This window comes from Nematolebias whitei, chromosome 5 (genome assembly GCF_014905685.2).
Source record: "Nematolebias whitei isolate Nwh7 chromosome 5, NemWhi1, whole genome shotgun sequence".
NCBI lineage: Eukaryota > Metazoa > Chordata > Actinopteri > Cyprinodontiformes > Rivulidae > Nematolebias > Nematolebias whitei.
In genome coordinates, this window is record NC_056502.1 from 12,221,906 (window position 1) to 12,244,285 (window position 22,380).

The window sequence follows — 22,380 nt, forward strand, 5'->3', positions numbered from 1 at the left end:
ATTATGGACAACTGTTTCCAAATGTCCCTTACAACACATAAGAGAACATAAGAGATGATGAAACAAAAAGATCATCAGCTTTGCAATTTCAAGACAGCAGAGTGAATATTCCATCCATCTTTACCTGCTTCTTCCTTTTCGGGTCACTGGTGCCCATATCCAGCAGTCACTGCAAGAGGCCGAGGACATCCTGGACAGGTCACAAGTCCCATCGCAGGGACACAGAGACAAACAAAACAAATGACCATTCACACTCACCCACACCTAGTGACAATTGAGTTACCAATCAGCCTAACATGCATGTTTTTGGTCTGTGGGAGGAAACCTATGTACCCGGAGCAAACCCACATATGCACGGAAAATTATGCAAACTCCATCCAGAAAGGTCCTGGACCGGGATTTGAACCAGCAACCTTCCCGCTGAGAGGCAATATCTCTACTAACTGAATCACCATGCTACCAGTGAGAATATTAAAACTAAATATTTTTGAGAGCAAAAGAATGTAATAAATCTTAACAAATGCACAGCTTTATTTGCACCCTGTATAAATCTGAATTAATGCATGCAAGTATATATATGTATATATATACTGTATATATAAAATCTGTTGGACTCCTGGCAAGGACTAATGCAGACATATTCCTGTTTTTAGTTTTCTACATTCGCCTTATAATCTAGCTGTTTTTGTTACTTTTTTTTGGCATCTTTGTTAAAAAAAAAAATTCTGTATATCTTTTTATATTTGTCTATTGTCGCTGCTGTCCATTGTTGTTGTCATCATTCTTTGTTGAAATCAGGTCTCTTTTGTAAATGAGTCCTCGAGGCTCAATGGGATTTACCTGTCTAAATAAAGGTTGAATGAATAAAAAAATATATATACATAATGTACACACACTGTATATATGTATTTATATACATACATGAGAATACTGCACACGCACAGTTTCCTTTGCATTTGGAATCGCTAAAGTGTGAGTGTAGTGTCTCCTTCTTCCACCAGGGGGCGCCTGTTCTTTGTTTACATTCCCAACTTAATTTCCGCAAGTAAAATCCAATATGGCCGCTGCACAGAGGCCGAGGAGCAATTTTACGCTTTAAAGCACATGTATTCAAATTAAAAGCGTTGTTGTATATAAAATCCAAGGTTTAATTCTGTGTCGAGATGTGGTTTTCAGTTCACACTGTGTGTTTAAGACGTCAGATACTCCGTAAAAGAGGCTTCGTCGGTACTTTCCTGAAGTGTAACGGGCACCGAGATGCTAATGTTTCCCCATTCAGTGTTTCAGCTGGACGCTACGAGCAGACCTGCCGGGCTCTCGTATACAGAAACCACGGAGACCCTTCACGAGTTGTTCAGTAAGTACGTCTAATTAAGCATGACATTTATAAATTATTCACTATGACGTCTAATCTAATTTGGAACTGTGTGATCGTGCGTCTGTTAAAACATGAACAACTGGACACAGTTTTTATGAAATTAACGAAGTTACCACTGAAAACCCATCTACTACTGAATATTTGTAAACAATGATTCAAGATGGCTGCCACAGCCAAATGACCTTAAATAAAACACAAAAAATTGTTTATAATTTAGTCAGTTGTACTGAGTCATGAGAGTCATTCACTACTCCCAAGTGCTGAGCATTGCATAGGATCTTTACTTAACATTTTAGCATTAATTGTGACATTCGGTCCTTTTTGTCTGTTAGCATAATGTCTCATAAATCACTGGATGGGTTTGAATGAAAATGTCAGATAATAACCCGTAAAATTACATTCACTACTGGTTAACTGTTGGAGTCCATTAAAGTTTAAGTTGACAGACACAGCTGATGTGAGTTCACAAAAAAAGGCAATAATTTAGTCAATTTGACAGGCTCAAGTTTCTTTATTGTTATTCACATCACATGTGGTACATGAGGTGGAACAAAATTGTGTATGCAAGGTCCCAGTTACACCCAAAAATAGCAAAAATATAAAGCATAAAAAAAAGAAACAGTATACAAGGATCTAAGATAAACAATAATAATGTAATATAATACGATGTATTAAACAGCAGCCTGAACATGAGCCTGTTGTGAGCAGATGGGTATGTATACAGCAGCTTAAAGACAAGAAATCAGCTGCATGGATAATCAGCAGTTCAGATAAAGTGACATATCACCAATTAAAGTGGCATTACAGTAATTTTCCTGGTTAGGGATTTATGAGCCTTATAGCTTCAGGGTAGACGCTGTTCCTCAGTCTAGTGGTTCTACACGTAATACTCCTCAACCTCCTGCCTGAGGGGAGTGGGGCAAAAAGTGTGTGTGCTGGATGAGTGGGGTCCTCTTCCTGCATTTGGAGGTGTAGATGTCTGTGATGTTGGGGAGACTGATCCAACAGTCTTCTGTGCAGCTTTCACCTCTGCAGAGCTTTCCTTTCTGCTGCTGTTTTTCTTTCTTGTAAGGATGCACATGATGTTATTTTCTAGGTTTGACCTGGATTTGATAGATATGATTTTAATCTAAAACTCTAACTTGAAAGGCAGCAAGCAATTCCTTCAAGGAATGTTAGGCCTTCAATTTTGACTAAAGGAATTATTTTTTTGTAGGAAATAAGTGGTTTTATTCACTATTCTTAAGCCTACCTGGATTACTATGAATAATTTGAATTTTAGATATTTTGAATATTGCTTTCTTTTTTTTAAGCATACAATTTTTTTTTTCTTCTGGTCTACTTTGCCCATCATTTATCCTGATTGTCCTCACTTTTTCCTCACTGTTCTCTTTGATTTATTCTTTATTTTTATAATTTCACTGTTCTAATTGATACATTAAGAGACCATGAGCATCATTTTATCCTCCCTTTAAGAATGATTTAAGAATGACTATGCATTTGAAACACATTCATTCCTTTTAACCAGATTACACACGATGATTAAAATTCTTTCAGATCAACTTTTTGATTTACCTCTTTTTAAAGTCATCTGGGCACTTGGGTTATGAACGCCTTAAAAAAAATAGCAGTAGAACATATAAAAACAAATGACACATGAAAACTAGATGTGAACAAAAAGGGAAACACAACACTTGACAAACATTATGTTATAAATCTGTCAGAAAGTACAAAAAAGATAAAATGGCTAAATATAAATTACCAGAGCCTAAGATGCAATATTCTCTCTCTCTCTCTTTTTTAATTTTATTTTTCTTTCTTTTTTTTTTTTTTTACCAACTTTAAGCAGGTTAAACACAAAATTTTAGAAAGCCTGTCAAACTGTTAAATAAAAGTGATTATTTTATATTCCCATCTGTTAAATAATTAATTTGTGTTTTTATTAACCCTTCTGTTGTCTTATGGGAAAAATTAGCCACACACTTATATTTATCCATGTTTTTATTTATTAATTTATTTTGGTGCATTCAATAAACTTGCTTTTTTTTCCCCCCTCACAAAGCCTAAAAATCTTTCTACTTTTTAAAATGTTGTTAATTTTTTTTTTCAAATGATTTTGTAACTTCATAGTAACTTTACTTCACACTTTTGTTCTTTGGGTGAGTAATCGCTCACGTTAGAATACATTAGAAAAACAAATTTTATTCCCATTTTTATCATATAAAATACTGCATTCCTCTCGTAATGTTTTTTTCTTTGAACTTTTACTGCTATTCCTATGCTTTCAATTTTTATATTAGTCCACTAGATGGTGCTATGCCTTTATATTTGAGAGTCTCTGAAAAAAAATCCCCCCAGACGTACTTCAACTTACCTGAAAGGTACCCGAGTCCTTCCTCTCATCTCCTCTGACATCATTTTACATTCGTAAAGAGCAAAAACTCACTTATAATGTGCACAAGTAGTAAGCACTTTGATAACAGTTGCTTTAAATGTGCTTTATGAATAAAGTTGACTTGACAAGTAAATATTTAGTTCTAAAAATCTGTTTCACATTCATGCAGGCTGCAGAATAGGATGCCCCAGAGCTGACTGCCATCAGTTTATTTTAAAGTAGCAATTCTGCCACAGACATTTAAAAAATATAAAGAAAGTAATACTAAAAAATATAGTAAAACAAAAGACCCTCAAAGAGTAATATTTAATTTGATATTTTTATTTCAGGCTGAAATAGCTCTAAAAGACTGACTAGAGTTTTGTGGAAAATAAATATTAATAAATAGTATTTTTAAGCAGTTAAATGGGGTGGTCAGTATTTCCCTTAAGGAACATAAATAGTCATAAAGTTAAAAGATAATTTAAAGGTTAAAATCAACATCCCATGTATTATTGGATACCATACCACTTTATTTATAAAGCACTTAAAACAGCAACAAGGCCAACCAAAGTGTTGTACAGCAAAAACAAAGCAAGCAAAGGACACAGCGTAAAATACATAGATCCAAATAGGTAAAGATAAGAACTAAGTGACTAACATTATAGAATACAGACAAGTTAAAATCATCTCACACTGTGTCAAAAGCCAGGGAATAAACGTGAGTCTTTGAATGGATTTCTAAACGTTGTTTCTAATTTAATAATTGTAATAATAATTTGCTCGTCGAACTGGAACTGTGAGCATTATGTCAACAAGCAGAGGAAAGTGTCTTTTGTTGTTTAGCCGTATCGTTTTTGCAGTATTTTATATCACCGAAACAAACAGAATAAGACAAATGCAAACTTTTCAAAGTGTTTTTCTTTTCTTTTTTTCCGCTCTCTGATGTTTTTGTCAGGTTGGAAGATGTACCTCTGCCCCCAACAGGTGCAAAGGATGTGCTGGTTAAACTGCTGGCAGCCCCCATAAACCCATCTGATATAAATATGATTCAAGGTATTTGGTGTGTTTGTTTTCTGCATATATGAGCCTTTTGCACCATTACCTTGTGCACTGAAGTAACGCACAAAAACAGTTTTTTTTTTCTTTTTTCAGGCACTTATGCTATTCTTCCCAACCTCCCAGCTGTTGGTGGTAACGAGGGTGTAGCCCAGGTTGTCGAAGTGGGCAGCCAGGTCAAGTCTCTCAGAAAAGGAGACTGGGTCATTCCGAGAGATGCTGGTCTGGGTAAATTACCTCTCGAAAGACATAAATGAGTCATCAGATCTCATTACATAAAAGAGAATCAAACAGCCAAAGCACAACAAAAACAAGTATCTGTATTTAGTGTCTTTATGTGAACAGGGACATGGAGGACAGAGGCTGTGTTAGCAGAAGATGACGTCATCTCGCTTCCAAAGGACATTCCTCTGCTCGCTGCTGCCACTCTAGGGGTGAATCCCTGCACAGCCTTCAGGATGCTGTCTGACTTTAAGGATCTCAAGTCAGGTATAATTTTTCACAAACTTCCCTGTTTTCTTTTTTTGAACTCATGAATTCAACATATAGCAAGAAATGTCCTGAAACCATCTCGGTAATAATGAAAAAAAAACATTATTTTGGTAGTATTTAGGAAAAATTGTCTGTCATTAACATTTTTGACTCTGCTGCTGTCTTCATCCTATGATAGTTCTCCTGTTTGCTGTCTGTGTAGGGGATTCTGTGATCCAGAATGCAGCCAATAGTGGAGTGGGGCAGGCTGTTATACAGATTGCTGCTGCAAGAGGAATAAACACTATAAATGTTATTCGGGGCAGGTGAGCTCAGGCTTCGTGATAAGTCTGCACTTACATTATTATTATTTTAGTTATGTGTACATAATTAAGGTAAAATTGCAAGTATAGAAAGTCTGTTCAGGCCATTCAGGGGGTTTTCACTTGTGATCAATCTGTTGCTTAAGGGCACCTAAAACATGTCACAAAGAGTTATTATTGTGTGAATGTTTATGCAGCAGTCACACTATTGTGATCCATTTTTCTTTTGTAAGTTTTTCGGCATCTATCTCTTTCCACAATTTTTGTGTTATTTCAACAAATCATAAATCAAAATGTTCAGCTCTTTCAGGACAATCCTGCTATGACTTTTTGGTATTGGTGTAACTTTAGCTTTTTTAAATATTTAGCCTTTTCTGCCATTTTTTTGTCTCCTCGAAAATGAATTGAGCTCATTTTACATCCTTCAAATCTTTAGATCTGTTTACAACCTGTTACTGCTCCTTTCACATTTTTTTCTGGTTCAGCTTCTTTCAGCTTCCTTGTGCAATTTTTCACTTTTTTTTCAGCTAATTTTAGCTGTTCTTTTCAGCTCGTTATGCTCCTTTCAGCTTATTTATGCAAGTTTCAGCTTTTTCTGCTATTTTGGCTACTATTCAGTTGTTTTTATGCTAATTTTAGCTTTTTCATCTAATACACATTTTTTGCACTCATTTCAACTTTTTTCAGTCTAGTTAAGCAAAAATATGCGCTCTCAACTTCCTTCTGTAATTTAAGCTTCTTTCTGCTTTTTTAGCTGCTTTTCAGCTGGTTTTTTTTTTTTTTTCAAATTTGTACTTTTTTCAGATATTTTCCACCTTTTTGTGGTTATTTCTGCTCCTAGTTGGTAAAACGTGTTCTTTCTGCTTTCTTATGCTAATTTAAGCTTGTTCTACATTTTCAGCTAACTTTTTAGCATTTTTTAGCAAATTTCAGCTGTTTTCAGATAAATCCAAGTTTTTTCTGGTAATTTTAGCTACTTTCAGCCTTAACTTATTTCTGCTCATTTCAGCTTGTTATGCTCCTTTCAAGTTATTTCTGCTATTTTAATATTTTTTCTGCTATTTCAGTTAATATTTAGCAGTTGTTATGCAAATTTAATATTTTTTGGCTAATTCTACATTTTTGGGGCTCATTTCAGGTCTTTCTGCTTCCATCTGGTAGTTTAAGCTTTTTTATGCTTTTTCAGCTAGTTTTCAGCTACTATTTGCTCATTTAAGCCTTTTTTTTTTTTTTAGCAAATTTCCTTTTTTTTTTTTTTTTTCTCATTTCTGCTTATTTAAATCAAATTAAGCAAATGTGTAATCTTTCTGTAATCTTAGGCTTGTTCTTTAATTTCAGCTACATTTCAGAATGTTTTTTTTCCTAATTTCAGCTGTTTTTCAGTAAGTTTTTCTTCTGGAAAAGCATTCACACTGCATTTTTGCAGGAAATGCAATTTCTCTAGTTACTTTTTGCTTTTCATAATTTCCAAAAATAGTGATCTTGGTTTCTTCCTCTTCAAAGGTCAGACTTCGCACAGCTCTGCAAGCGGCTAAAAGCTGCAGGAGCCACCCATGTGATCAAAGAAGAGACTCTGAGGCAGCCTGAGATGAAGGACCTGTTCAAGGTCAGTCTGTCAGAAGATAAGCTCATATATAGAGAAGTGGTCATGCAGTTTTATTTGTTACTAAGTTTATAATCTGTTTTATAAGACATGTCCAAAACCTAAACTGGCTTTAAATGGAGTTGGAGGCAAATGTGCAACAGAACTGCTCCGTCATCTCCAGTAAGCATCTTTCATAATCTTTAATAATTTAAATGCTCTTATGGAGCAGAGAAAAGTCAATTATGTGTATATTTTTTTAGAGTTGGAGGGTCTATGGTGACATACGGAGGCATGTCCAAACAGCCAGTCACTGTTCCTGTGGTAAGGCTTTTTTATACGGGGGGGTTCATATCTTGGGTAACGCTTGCTTTCTTTGATAAGAATTAAATACATGCAGGGTTCCTATTCCTGTGTGTCGCATATTTTAATTCAAATCTAATGCACTTGTCTTCAGAGTGCACTTATTTTCAAGGATTTGGAAATTCGGGGGTTTTGGGTCACACAGTGGAAGAGAGATCACGCTCATGGTAAGTTAACATTATATTACCTGATTTAGAAAAGACTTGTTTAAAAGTAGTTTCACCAGGAGATTTTAATTTACACAGATGGGAGAGCATTTATAGCCATGATGGATGAACTGTGCTCCCTCATCCGGCAAGGGAAGCTCACGGCTCCTGCCTGCACCGAGGTACCCCTAGAAGAGTATCAGAGGGCTCTGGATGCAGCCATGCAGCCTTTTACTTCCAGTAAACAGGTTCTGATGATGTGAACTTTTTTGGTTTCGTCAAGCAACTAAAATGTCTCCTGACAGCTGAGGTGTAACCACAGGCCCGCCACAATATATTTAGCATGTCAGCACAACGCACAAACACTCAATAAACATGTTCTGTCATAAGGCTCAAAGTCCACTGTCTGTCATGTGCTGGTTTTACTGGTAGTAATGAAGAATTTAGTGAGCCTTTATATAAACTTATGAGGTAACAGAAGTTAGGCTATCAGAAAATGGGGTGTTAAAACATGAATGTTATGTTCACACTGTTTAAAAAAAAAACCAAATGATAGTGAGAAAGTGCAAATTTTAACTAACATTTATTGTTGTAAAAAAAAAAAGTGGTATCAACTCATTTATTGTTTAATTTGGAATACAATTTTTACAGTTAAAGTCCAGTAGAGTTATTAAACGAATAGATAAAGTAGTTTGACAGTCAATGGGAAGAAACATTTACCAAAAATCTGGGTTTGATAAAGGTCCTGTGATGAACTTGAACCTGTGTTGGGTGAACGCCACCATGACCACTGGTGACCCTGCATGGATTAATGGATGACTTTGAAACAGAACTTTGCAGCTAATTACAGCTCTGCCTGTTGGGTTATAAGAAAAAAAAAACGTGTAAACTACCTGAAAATACACAGTTACAAACAACATTGAAAAATGTGCATCACAGAGCTATCACCAAAGTGTTTTTAATTTTTTTTAAACTGCAAGACCACTCACAGATGGATGGAACTACTGAAAATGCATGACGAAAATTCAAGAAATGTCTAAACGAAGACATTGCTGTTGACGTACGACTTGTTTCTTTTTCTGGTAACTTCTGAAAATAGTTTCCTAAGACTCGAACCTTTTTGGATGACACGTTTTAGATGTAGAAGTTTCATTTTTGAGGCATTGTGAACGTTCAAGGTGGAGAGTCGTCTTTGCTTTGGTAAAGTTTGCCATCTTCCTTTCAGATTTTAAACGTTTTGCAAACTTTTAGACATCAGCTGTTCTCTACCAACCAGCTGCCACTATGCTTACGGCCACAGAAAGGACCACCAGCAGCTGCCCACCATTAATGGAAACCGCTCCTTCTTTTATGACACACTGCTCATACTTTTCAAAATCGATTTCTCTCGCTGCGCACACATGGTCAACACGGCAGTCGTTGTCGCAGTGCGTCAGGTCATAGCTGACAGAGTTGAAGTCATAGTACTTCTGCAGGTAGCAGCGCTCAGTAGCTATTCGCTCCAGAACCCGGTGCATGGAGGCCGGAGAGGCATCTGGTACTCTGAAACTCTCTGTGAGGCGGTACTCTTTCTCCCAGCGCTCTGTGACTGCATTAGCATGAGTGAGGTTCAGGTAATATGTCACCACATCCTGTTCACATGTGTGGTTTAAAAGACAAAGCAGAACACTATAAGCACCAGAAGTCAGTAGAAAAGCTGTGATCTGTCTGTAGCAACTTGCACTGAAATGACTACATGTAGATTTACAACTACTTACTCTTACTAGAAGTGTTTTTGTGTCGTATTCAAAAACACGAATCCCAGGGTTGTTGGCTCCATCCACAACTCCAGGAAGAGTCGTTTCCCATGGTGTGACTCCTGGGCTGAGAAACATTGTACCGATGGGCAAATCTATGGAAACAAAAGGGGTGTTACTGTTAATTTAAACTACCGTGTTTGCCGTTGTACACGTCACTTCGCCATATAAGTTGCATCATTCCAAATATGTCTAATAAAGTGGGGTAAAACATAAATATGTTGCTTCGCCGTATAAGTCACATCTATTTTGCGTCACCACTGACTACCCGGAAACGTGGGCCGGTGTTGTGCCAAAAATTGATTGGCTGCCAAATGGCGGCCGCAGGAGCATGCATGAGAGGGCATTTACAAGAATTTAGCAAGATTAACACTAAAAACAATTATTTGTTTGCTCGAAATTATAGCAAAGGTGCGTCTTAAGTTGAACTTTTCCTTAATAAATGCACTTTGATGGTCAAATCAGCTGCATTTCTAAAATGGATTTGTGGCAGCGAGAGCATGCCGAGGGAGGACTCGCTGTGTATTAAATCAATTATTTTTTTGCTCAACATTATAGCAAAGGTGTGTCTCAGTTTAACTTTTCCTTAATAAATGCACTTTAACAGTCAAATCAGCTGCATTTTGCCTGAGCGAAACGGCGAAATGCAGCTGATTTGGCGTTTGTTTGCTCCAAGAGTTCTGGAGCGAGACTAAAGTGGCTTGTATGGCAAACCAAGTGTCTCATTAATAGCCACTTTTACCTATTAATGAGACACTTGGCTTGCCATATTACTTGAGCGCCCTCTAGCGGCTGGAAATGGAAGTGTTCAATATTTTACATGTCAGAATAAATGAAATCATCAGATCTCAGCCAAAAAAATGGGTTATAAATATGGGGGGAAAAACATAAATAAGTTGCTTTGCTGTATAAGTCGCAGTGTATGCAAATTTATGCAAAAAGGTGCAACTTATACAGTGAAAAATACAGTAGTCTATACTTTATTGTAATATCGAAACACTGGACATATTTACATGGCAGAAATGGCCGTTACATTGAGTCTCTAATGCAGGAAATGCTACCATGTGTTTTACCTTCAGTGTTGTAGAACATGCGGAAGCTATCAGTATGATGATGGCCAAAGAATTGTCCAACAATGACAGAATGATGCTTCTTTATCAGATCCACATAATGCTTGTTGAACTTTGATGTAAACCATGGTTTACTTCTTTTTTTCTCAAAGAACCCTGGGGGAACATGACCAATGATGTATACCTAGGCACAAGAACCAATTCAGCATTAGCTCAAATAATCCATTTTCACTCAAGTGTTTTTATATGTAATAAACTTTTTTCTAAGAGTTGTTTTAGACCAAAACAATTAAACATTTACTATAAGTAGTAGATGTGCAAAAAATGTATAGTTTGACTTATTCTAAATCCATTTTTTATTTGTCACACTGGCAATTAGCATTAAAAAGATTGTTTATCGCTCCTTAAAGGCTAATGCAGAAAGAGGAAATTCTTGAATTTTATTTCAGATAATCCAGAGCCAACATAAATATGATGCTTTGCCTTCTCCTTGTTGTTGGCTGCCTCTGTAAGAGTCCGATCCATCCAGCTAAACTGACCCGCTGGGTCATCTGTGTCCAGAGTCAACTTGTTCTGGTCATAGTAGAGATTAGTGTTGAGGACCAGCATCCTAAAACCATTTCGGTTCAGCAACTTTTCTGTGTAATATCCACCTATGCAAGAAAAATGAGAACATGTATTTTTTTTTTATTAAAGGAATTAAATCTATAAAACACAAGAAGTTTTACTTGTTTGGAAAGGAGGTGTGCATTATCAGATTCAAGCAAGTGCCAGATGATCTGCTCACCTTTTTTAAACGTTTCTTTGGACTCTGGATCCAACCAGTCGTGCCACATTTCTGCTGTTCTGTTATAGATGGAGTTTGGAGCTGGAGGAAACTGGTTCTTGGGGTGGTAGTCATGGTTACCCAGAGCAGAGTACACCTTAGTACCTGAAAAGCCAGATCAAATACAAACTTGAATCATCAACTGGTTGGTAAACGTTGAGACCACAGTCACTTGATTTCACACTTACTTGGAAACACCTCAGTTATGATATTAGTAAGGTTGCTAATTATGTTGATCACTGCCTCCTCTCCTAGATCCTCATTTGGTACGTGTGGGGTGTCGTCCCTGTGATGTTAAACGAAACCATGTTTAAGGATTAAATGCTGAAAAGGAGATGTGATTATTTCTGTACAGGTAACACCACATTAGGGAAGGAAATGAGTTTTCTCATATAGAAAACATAAATGTTCCAATACTTATTTTTATAAAATAAACAAATGAATATAATTGATTTGTGTTTCCTTTTATTTGTCTATGAAATTGGGACTTCAGAAAGTGGACAAGTGTTGGAGCCATTTTATAAGACATACACACCCTGTCCATACAATGAAGTCTGGATCTGGTAGGATGTGCTTCATGGCGTAAACAGAAGAGTTGATAAGGTGCCATGGTGAGTCACAAACGTAGTCCCCAAATTTACCAGCACGTAACGCAGGTCTTTTACTGCTGGACGTGCACACCAGCTCCGGGTTGTCCGAGAGTCTGTAGGTTGGATCCCAGTGCAAATCTGTGATATGCCAAAAGCTCCCTGGATAAAACCGATGCGTAATTACGCACAGTAAGTCATCGTGTTTGGAGACATGATCATTAAAATGTACAGTAGACGTATTTTTGCCTCTTACCCGACAGCGCGAGGGTCTCCTTGAAAAGCAGGCAAGATAAGAGCAACCTTCCCGGAGACATGTTGGACTCTGTGACAGCTGCAAATATCCGTCCAAAACCGAGGAGAGGCTTGAGAGGTGAGACCATAAAGGCCAAAGGAAGATAAGACAGAGAACACGTGTTTGTCTGGAAAGTGGTTTATAACATAAACCAAGCCTCTTTCTCACTCACGTGGCAAAAAAAATAATAATTCAAAAGCACAAAACCAATGTGAGCTGATTAAAGATTTGCATAGCCTGATATATAAGAGCTCAAGGTATAAGAACAACACATGCATCAACAGAATAAAATATTCTAAAACTGATGAGGAAAACAAATTGTGAAAATGTTTCTTGGCTAATTATGAAATTAAACAAGCGTGTGCAGTTTTCCACCTATAGTATTGTGTAAAACAGTTCACAGTATTGCATAAAGCAAAAATTCAGATTAATATGATTCAATAGGGAAAAATAAAATATTTGGGCAGAGCTGAGTAGACGGTGAGCTAAAAATAGGCCCGTTACAGTTGCCTTCTACAGACTGAGATCATGTTTCAGTTCACGAGACTCACAGGTTTTACATAATTTATATTTATTTTAATAGACATGGTTTTATGTTTGTAACATATAGGCAACGCTAAAATGTAGGCACAAGTCAAATGATTTTTCAATTATTCAATATATATGTGAATAATATTGAAGATGTGGAATTAATGCTTGTCTGTTTAATAATTTCATTATATGTGGAGAATTATAGTTGACAGTTATTAAAGCATTTTAAAATATAAATTAATATTTCATGCGCGCACTGTTCCAGACGTCAGTTTTCGCGTCGCATTACCTGCTTAAAGTTTTCCCCGCGATTTGCCTTTCAGCTCAATATTATATTGTGCCAAGAAGCGTGCCATTTATTGTCAAAAAATAATAATAATACCTAACAGACATAAATCTTTCGAAGAAACATTTTTTGTTTGTTTGTTTTACATCGAACAATACACACAAGTAGGAAAGTTTGTCTAGCAAGCAAAACACAGGGTTACAACTTTAAGTTTACAACTTCCGTTTAAACCCGGAAGTTGAATTTTTCGCGGGACTTGTGTTGTGCGCATGCGTTTTGTGTTGAGTTTTGCGCGCGAGAGGTCTTTCACTAAAAACAAGCACAGCAGAGCTACGTGGGCTGTTAATCCTTTCTGAGAGTGTTTTCAACAATTGCGTTTGTTTTTAATAGTTAAGTTTGTGTTGACAACATGTGGAATCAGGGTGAGTTTCATGTCCGCTCAGTTGCTCGTCTCTAGAAAGTAGTTATTAATGGCTTTTATAGGTTATTTGGTTGAGGCTAATGTTAGCTTAACTGCTAATAGTCTTTGTTGTGAGATTAATGGTAAAGTTAGTAAGTTAAGTGCTACTTGAACGAGAAGAATGACGGATAAACAGTCCTGTTCGTAAAGTTCCACTCTGCCTTTTGGGTTTTCAGGAGGAAACGAGTCTGGAATGGCCGGGGGTTACACTCAGTCTCCTGGAGGGTTTGCATCACCTGCTGCTTCCCAGGGAGGAGAGAAGAAAGGGGTGAGTAATTACAGCATGGCCGGTACCTGACCCGACAAATGCAAAGGAAAACTTAACACCATCCTAGTAGATTTGATGTTGTTTAAAACATAACTGAAAGTGCATAGTTGCAGTTTGTCCCAAGTTTACTTTTCAGCCTAATGTATTTATGTTCCTCACCTGCCTGAACCTATAAAATGCAAATGCTTGTAGGCTGAATAATGTATAGTAAGCCATGTTGTTTTTATTTTCCAGAGAGCTCGGGCCACACAAATTATCCCCTGCACTGTGTCTCAGCTGATGACCGCTTCACAAGCTGATGAGTCTTTCAGAGTGGGAGATGTGGAGGTTTCCCAGGTGAGCTGAAGCGATACAAACTGCCACAATATAATCAGAAAGGTTAAAAATGATGTCAGAATAATGGTTTTGCAAGAGTTGGTTAGTTGCTTTATTAGTTTTTAGTTTATTTACCCCCCGTCATTTTAATTTAGGGTAAGAATTAAATATTTTATTTTGTCCATCCATCTATTATCTTCCACTTGTTCCGAAGTCTGGTCGCGGGGGCAGCAGCTTGAGCAGGGAGGCCCAGCTGCTTCTTTCCACAGCCACCACTTCCAGCTCTTCTGGGAGGACTGCAAGGGCGTTCCCAAGCCAACCGAGAGACGTAGTCTCTCCAGCATGTCCTGCGTCTTCCCCGCGGTCTCCTTCCAGTTAGACATGCCCAAAGCACCTCATAGGGAGGTGCCCAGGGAGCATCCTTACCAGATGTCTGAACCACCTCAACTGGCTCCTCTCAATGTGGAGGAGCAGCGGCTCTACTCCAAGTCTCTCCTGGATAACTGAACATCTCACCCTACTTCTAGTCCAGCTACCCTGCAGAGGAAACTCATTTCAACCGCCTGTATCCGTATATTCAAATTGTGTTGGATCACTATGAGTCCATCTCACTGTCTTTTTAGTTCAGCTAGCATGAAATTATCTGGTTCCTTCTTCAATGTCCCCGCCTCGACTTCTAATCAAGATATTTTCTATTCTGGGAACTCTTTTTGCTCTATTGCGAATAGCTGTTTACATGGGTTAAAGTTCTTTATCACCGCAACATATTTGCGTCCTTTTGAATGTGGCCAGGATGGATTTTCGTCATCTGTAACAATGAAGGGGGGGGGGGGGGTGTTTTTGTGGTATTTTTCAAGACAACCAGTCTATTAATGGAACAGGGATTAAACAGACGCTGCTTTCAACAAATAAAGAGAACCAGAGTGACAGTTTTTCCCATCAGAGCAGAGCAGGGCCGTTCATGCTGTCTGATACTCGGTGAGCCCAGAGCAGTGTTCCCAACTTAGAGACAGACTGCAGGTGGGAGCACTGCTCAGAGTTTCCCATACTATTTTTCAAGGACACCTCAACCTTAGTGGAACGGTGTTCCAATATTGCTTTAAAACTCACCATAACACTGAGTGCTGTTAAAGGTTTTTAATGATCTCTTTATAGCAATAAATTCTGTTGATTCTGTTCTTCTTGTCCTATTGGACTTTACATCTGCGTTTGACACCATCGAGAGATTTGTCATTCGCATCTCATGTGGTACATGTGATGGAACGAGATTATTTACACATAGACAGGGGTTCCTAGCCACTCTAGCAATCCGGGAAAACCTGGGAAATGACTCATATTTTTCAGACAGAGAAAACACTGGGAATTTGAGAAAAACATTAAAAAAAATGAGGATTAGAATAAGGCAGACTTCTTTTGCTCGATTGTAGCTGGAACATCATGCTCAGGGGTTTGCAACCTGCGGCTCTGGAGCCACATGCAGCTCTTTGGTCCCTCTGCAGCGGCTCTTTCAAGCTTTGACCAAAACTGAAATAAACTGAATTTTATTGGTTGTTATAACAACTAAAAGGGCTAGCTTTAGCAGTTTTCTGTAATTTATTTTGCAAATATATGAATACTAGAAACATTACAAGAGTAAAACACTCTGTTTCACTTTATGCTTTATTTCTTTAAAGTAGGATATGTAATTTTTCTACAAAAGAAAATCACATAAGAATGCATAGTTTATTGTTTTAGTTTTTAGAAACTAGGCAAAAACGATATTATTTTTTCCTTCTTTACAAGAATCTCATCTTTTATTTTTTTCTTAGAATGTAAAAATATCAATAAATGTTAAAAATCATTAGACATTTTTAGTTTTATAAAATCACCCCTACTGTTCAGGAAAGCGCCCTCCAACAAACTTAAAGTGGTCTGTTGGCCACCAGTTGAACATCCCAGTTTTAGCAAGTACTGTGGCTCCGGACACATTTAATTTAGTGAACAAAGGGACAGAAATGGCTCTTGATCTTAAAGGTTGCAGACCCCTGATCATTCTGCAGCCCAATTTTTAGGTGGTCCTGGCAAAAGAGAACACAGTTCCCCAGTTTTGGCTTCTGTTCACCGATTAGCAATTTCCTTCCTAATTCATAAAAAGCTGTCTTATGTTTTTAGGTCTATTAACAGTTCTCTTGTCTCTGAACTGCTGCAGATCAGATGTTGATAGGGGATAGAGTCTTCTCTGTTGCAGGTTCAAAACTGTGCACTAATTTGCCACTGCATGTTCAGGGTCAAAGATTCTTTATTGTCATTTGCACCTCATGTGGTGCATGTGGTGGAGCGAAATTATGTACACAGGGTCCCAGTTACATCCAATAATAAAATGTAAAAGAAAAGCAATGATAACATCTAAGATATGAACTAAGAAAAACATCAACTAAATATACACTAAGCACTAATAGCATAAAAAAAACATTACGTCGAACATCAGCACAAACATGAACATGAGTCTGTGTAAGCAGATGAGCACGCATGAACACATCAACATGAAACGGATCAGCAGCAACATGAAACAGATCAGCAGCAACATGATGATATTTATTTTCACAGTGATTATTCTGGTTAGAGATTCATGAGTCTAACAGCCTCAGGGTAGAAGCTGTTTCTCAGTCTAGTGGTTCTACACTTAATGCTCCTCAACCTCCTTCCTGAGGGGAGCGGGGCAAAAAGTGTGTGTGCTGGGTGAGTGGGGTTCTTCATGATGCAGGTGGCCCTCTTCCTGCATCTGGAGGTGTAGATGTCTGTGATGGTGGGGAGACTGACTCCAACAGACTTCTGTGCAGCCTTCACCACTCTCTGCAAAGCTTTTCTTTCTGCAGCTGTGCAGCCTCCATGCCACACATTGATGCTGGAGCACAGGATGCTCTCCACTGCACACCTGTAGAAGGAGGTGAGGACTGAGCTTCCCAGACCAGCTCGCCTCAGCCGTCTGAGGAAGTAGAGTCTCTGATGAGCTTTCTTGATTGGGCAGGCTCCCTCTCTTGCGGTTTTTAAATCTTTTTGCATTTTTGTTGCATCAAAATTGCATTTTTACTTCCTGGCCTATGATCCAGTATGAGATGATTTTAACCTTATGCTTTTAATGTTTCTTCATTTTACCTCTGTTTATGTATTGTATCATGTTTCGCTGCTTGTTTTATTGTGCAGCACTTTGGTTGGCCATGTTGCCGTTATTCAGTGCTTCATAAATCTATTGGTATTTATAACGGTTCATAATTTGTGTCATAGGTCACCATTGTGGGTATCATCAGAAGCACTGACAAATCCATGACCAATATCCAGTACAAGATTGATGACATGACTTGTGCACCGATGGATGTGAAGCAGTGGGTAGACACTGAGGTCAGTGGCGGTCATTTTTTCATTGACATCCTGAACATTAATGTTGTTGTTTTTAAGCAATTCAGATTCAGATGTTTAGATTTTTTCCTCAACATTTTGACTTAAGTCTCTAACCTTGTAATCAAATAAAATATTAGTGTTGTTAATATGTCATTTTACTGAAGAACTATTGATCAAAAATAGTTTGAAAGTTTACACGAAAGTCTGTCTTTACATAAAAGAGGTGCCTTAAAACTTTTGCACATTGCTAATTTCACAATAATGAATGTTTTTATGAATACTATGATATGATACACTATCATCTTGAAAATGAATTTAATTTGTATTTAATTGCGCATTCTTATACAATGACAATAACCTAATAATGGTATAATAAATACAACCGTTTCTGGTTTAGACATATCATATTTCTGTGCATGTGTGAATATGGAACTCAACTTTTCATGTGTGTTATTTGTTTATTTGTTTTTGTTTGTGTAAGCAGGACCCGAGTGTGGACAGCACTGTGCTGCCTCCAGGAGCGTACGTTAAAGTCGCAGGAAGTCTGCGATCTTTTCAGGTGACTGTAGTTTTACGATTCTCCCTTTAGTTACTTGAGGAAAATAAGAATTCATATTTGAAATGCAGTAGTCCCTCGCTGCTTCGCAGTTCGACTTTTGCAGACTTGCTCTTTCGTGGTTTTTCAAAGTAAGATTGTACACGACACACGATTGTCAACTTTATTATTACTCACGTGATTGGGACAGTACAGGATACAGTTAAGTTAACGAAAAATAAAAGTACTTCAGACAGGCGCCACCCTTTTTGTAGTATTCTCTCAATAATCCTACACTATTTCCAGTCAAAAGGACTACATTACCCAGAAGCCAACAGTGCTTCTGGTCGTTGCTTTCTGCTGAAACGGAGGTAAAGTTTTGATCCAATCCGAAAAAGTTCTGTCTTTATTCATAGTGACTTTGGCGCCCAGTGGATGCAGAGAGCCATACGGAACCGACCTGAATTAGACCAGAACCGGACTTCCAGCCTCATCGGTCAATCTGAGGGCTGCTTGCCGGCCCGTGAGGCCTCTTGAGCGGGGAGGCGTTGCTTGGAGGTCCGGTATCTTTTCCGGCGCTCACCGGGACTTTTTTAGTCTGGATTTCTCTGGATTATTTGGACTCTTATGTGGTTTTGTGCCGGCTCTCAAAAGGTCCGTCTCTCTCTAATAGCGTCTTGGTGCTCAACGGCTGCAGAGAGCCTATCAGAGCCGGACCAAGGCTGGTTAGTACTAGTACCCAAATAAAAATTTATCACTACGTATCTACTGTGCAGTACATATACGTATGTTGTTAAAATTACATAGGTTTAAGAGTTTAGAACATTGCAAGAGTGTGGGAAAGTTTTATAAAGCCTTAAAATATATTTAAATGCTAAAATAAATATAGCGTTTCTACTTCGCGGTTTTTCACCTATTGCAGGGGGGTCCGTAACGTAACCCCCACAATAAACGAGGGACTACTGTACTCCACAAGACCAGAAAAATTTTTGCACAACAGTAGATAATTTATTTGTGGAACTAACGGGATTAAACAAACATAAAGCTGGTGAGTGATATTTAAATATAAACTTTTTTTTTTTTTTTTTTACTTCTGTTTGGTATATTATCAGTGTTTTGGTTTTCAAATAATTTTTGGTGTAAAGAGATTTTTGTTGTTTCCTGTAGCCGTTTACGTGCCGCAGTTCTTTGAATTCATCCATGCAGGAACTGAAAGCGTTTGTCTTCCTGTTCTAGAACCACAGATCTGTTGTGGCGTTCAGCGTCAAGCCCCTGGAGGACATGAATGAAATCACCTCACACATGCTGGAGGTGGTCCAGGCACACATGGCACTCAGCAAACCCCTAAGCACGGTGAGACCTTATGAACTTGCGTTTCAGCAAGGCTTAATTTAAATTAAAACGTGAGAATGAGGAACTAAGAGTCAGTTTGTTTGTGTACGGCTTCGCTTTGATTTCCTCTTATAAGAAAATTCTCAGAAATCTAACCAAGCGTCAAATGTCAGTTACCTCGTCTGTGCTATCAAGCAGCACCGTCACATTTAGAAATGAGTCGTTTCACAATCTGCAGCTTTGTGCTTCAGTGTAAACAGCCTTTGAAGCCACACATTGTGGTGTTTATTACATCGTTTTCCACTTAAGTTGCTATATTTTAAAAAGTCAGCCATTTTACTTCACTATTACTCTGTTTATTTGGGTTTAAGAAGTGAAATCCCATCTCATTCGAAGCAGTTTAAGTTGAATATAAGTTCTCAGAATTCTGGTAAAGTTATCTTAAAATATAGCTCTTTTTTTTTTTTTTTTTTTTTTTTTTGTCAAACATGATTGTTTTATTTTTATTTTATGGCATGATGTTTCATGACACAGCCAGTAAAATTTAGCATTTGCTGAAAAGCAAGAAAAGAAAGACGGAATAACATTAGCGTCATGATTTTTCACCCTTTTCCTGTGTACTTCAGCAGTGTGTGTGGGGAGAGTGATATTTGTTGGGCTCCAAACTAATAAAAAACCATGCAGAATGTAATCTGAGGCCTGCAGTTTAAAGCTGGTCCAACGTATGCAGGCTTTCTTCAAGTAATCTTGCTTTACAATATCCTCAATGCAAAATGATTGCATGTGCATGATCTTAAATTGTTATTAAGGCAAAAATAAAGGATTCGGATACAATTATTAGTGTTTTAAACGAGTCTTCAGGAAATCTGGGCTGCACACAGGTGCTAAATAATTTTAAAATGTTTAATTTTAAATAATTCCATGCCGATCGTGCGGCTCATCCATCAATCAGCCAATTGTGTGTCACGTCCACTCTTATTTTGAAAAACCATGATAGAACGAGTCCGCGATAAGCGAACCGCAAAGTAACGAGGGACTACTGTACAAACGTACACACACGGTATGAGGCAGCTTGAGAAGTATAATGCACTCAGTCATCACTAATCATTTTATAGTTCAGTGGCATACAAAATAAATAAAACATTTTGTGATGCAATTTCTTTCTCCTTTAGCCAGGTGCTGGTGGAGGGACGAGCAGTAGCGCCACTCCCCTGTCTCGTGGCCAGATTGCAGTGCTCAGAGGGAACTATTCAGGTCCCAACTCAATGGTTATTAATGGGTTAAATGCACATCAGGATCAGGTAAGTTGAAAAAAAAGTCACAAGCCTTTCTAAGGTGAATTCTAAAATTTCAGTCTATGTAGTTTCTAACTCTTTTTTTCCTGTAAAACTCATTTGTGCAATTATCTCGATCTGATGGGGGAGGATTTTAAAGCTGTGGATAATGTTCGTATTTGAAAAGTTAATTTGCTTTTTTTTTTTCCCCCTGCTAGGTTTTGAACTTAATAAGAAGCAGCTCAGACTCACAGGGTATCAGCATTTATGATCTGAAGCAGAGACTCGGCGTCATTAGTCTTCCTATGATCAAGTAAGAGAAGTTCTGCTTTAAGTTTTCTAAAAGAACGACCCACTGTAGATGTTACTATGTCGAGTTCTGGTGTGACAAAAAGCAGAATGAATCTTTTGAGTTCTGTCGTGCGTTGTCATTTAAAAGGCTTATCTGTTTGAAATAAGCCGTTACAAAATCGAGACGGTGACACAACTATAGTTTTGTATTTTGATAACAGATTATTTAAAGTCGATCAGAACTGGCCTTATTTAGCTCGTGTCTCAGTGGGTTGCAACTAGTTGAAGACAGAGTTGCAAGAAAATGAGCAAATTTTCACTTGAACTCGAACTGAATTGGTTTACATTCGATAAAAATTCATTTTGCACAATTAAATCACTGAAATGATCCCTGTCATCTCTCAAATTGAGTAATTTTGCTAAGTAAGTTTGCTTTCGTACGTCATCAAACCCTACTAAAGTCGTCTCAGAATTCTTGCGCTTTCTGAAAAGTGGAATTTAAACCGAAAAGGGTTTGAGGTGCTTCCAGACGCCGGCAACAACTCCGAAGATTTTGAGAGATTCCTTCGACATAAAGTCTTATCAGGAGGGAATTGAGAACCCTCACACATTATTATTATTATTTTTTTTTTTAGATGTAAAAATTTTATTATTAAAAATACAACTTATATTTTCTCTGTTCTAATAGACAAGCTGTGGAATTCCTGAGCAACGAGGGTCACATCTTCTCCACCATCGACGAAGACCACTTCAAATCAACTGACTGTTAGGAATAGTCATTTGTGGCTGCTGTACGGTTGCCTTTTTGAACATAAGATGGCCAAGTTATTAGTTAAGAGTTCATAAATCACAGCTATTCACTAAGTCAAAATGTCAACATCCTAAATGTGGAAGGACCAAGTGAAATCCTCTGAGTTACCATTAAACTATTATTAAAGAACATGAGGTGCAGCGAGACTTTTGGGTTCAACATCTTGTATTCTTCGAAGTTACTTCTGCTATTATGAACACAGTTTCCTGCTTAACTTTACTAGCAGTTTACTTCGCACTGTTTCCTATAAAACATTTTTGTATTTTTAATTATTTGGATAACATGTACTTATTGACTATTCTATGCTTTTGTAATTCACCTTTTTTTTTTTTTTCATATAAATATATTATAATACAGTTTATCTCCTGCCTGGAAATTTGTTTGATGGTTGTCAAAAGTAAAATAAAACAAATTGTGCATCATGAACATGTTATTATTTTAATGCAACATGTACCACAACAATACGTTTATTTATTTATTTTGGTCTGCTAGTTTATTCAAATGTATCCACACCCTTCAACATATATTCATGTGTCATAACTTAAAAAAAAAAAAAAATTGGGATGCATGCAACCATTTAATACTTTTTTTAGTTTGACTTGCAGAATGAAATATGAAACAAAACAAGT

General features: G+C 37.5%; 3 protein-coding genes across 3 annotated transcripts; 2 read left to right on the forward strand and 1 right to left on the reverse strand.

Annotated features, from left to right (window-relative positions):
• The first annotated feature begins 1,063 nt into the window (after nucleotides 1-1,063).
• On the forward strand, nucleotides 1,064-8,050 carry mecr (mitochondrial trans-2-enoyl-CoA reductase). Its single transcript, XM_037676844.1, has 10 exons — nucleotides 1,064-1,357; nucleotides 4,711-4,808; nucleotides 4,908-5,039; nucleotides 5,157-5,300; nucleotides 5,506-5,608; nucleotides 7,109-7,211; nucleotides 7,297-7,370; nucleotides 7,451-7,511; nucleotides 7,645-7,717; nucleotides 7,796-8,050. The coding sequence occupies exons 1-10, from the start codon at nucleotides 1,164-1,166 to the stop codon at nucleotides 7,957-7,959; spliced, it is 1,146 nt and encodes a 381-aa protein (XP_037532772.1). The 5' UTR covers nucleotides 1,064-1,163; the 3' UTR covers nucleotides 7,960-8,050.
• An 867-nt stretch (nucleotides 8,051-8,917) lies between these two features.
• smpdl3b (sphingomyelin phosphodiesterase acid like 3B) lies at nucleotides 8,918-12,292 on the reverse strand. The gene is made up of 8 exons (XM_037676845.1): nucleotides 12,232-12,292; nucleotides 11,924-12,137; nucleotides 11,577-11,674; nucleotides 11,350-11,493; nucleotides 11,046-11,215; nucleotides 10,566-10,746; nucleotides 9,454-9,587; nucleotides 8,918-9,327 (listed from the first exon to the last, which is right to left on the reverse strand). Exons 1-8 carry the CDS (start codon nucleotides 12,290-12,292, stop codon nucleotides 8,962-8,964), a joined length of 1,368 nt encoding a protein of 455 aa, XP_037532773.1. The 3' UTR covers nucleotides 8,918-8,961.
• Nucleotides 12,293-13,362: 1,070 nt separating this feature from the next.
• On the forward strand, nucleotides 13,363-21,945 carry rpa2 (replication protein A2). Its single transcript, XM_037676846.1, has 9 exons — nucleotides 13,363-13,509; nucleotides 13,724-13,815; nucleotides 14,050-14,151; nucleotides 17,395-17,508; nucleotides 17,993-18,067; nucleotides 19,280-19,396; nucleotides 20,548-20,676; nucleotides 20,868-20,962; nucleotides 21,629-21,945. Exons 1-9 carry the CDS (start codon nucleotides 13,497-13,499, stop codon nucleotides 21,708-21,710), a joined length of 819 nt encoding a protein of 272 aa, XP_037532774.1. The 5' UTR covers nucleotides 13,363-13,496; the 3' UTR covers nucleotides 21,711-21,945.
• Nucleotides 21,946-22,380: the final 435 nt, after the last annotated feature.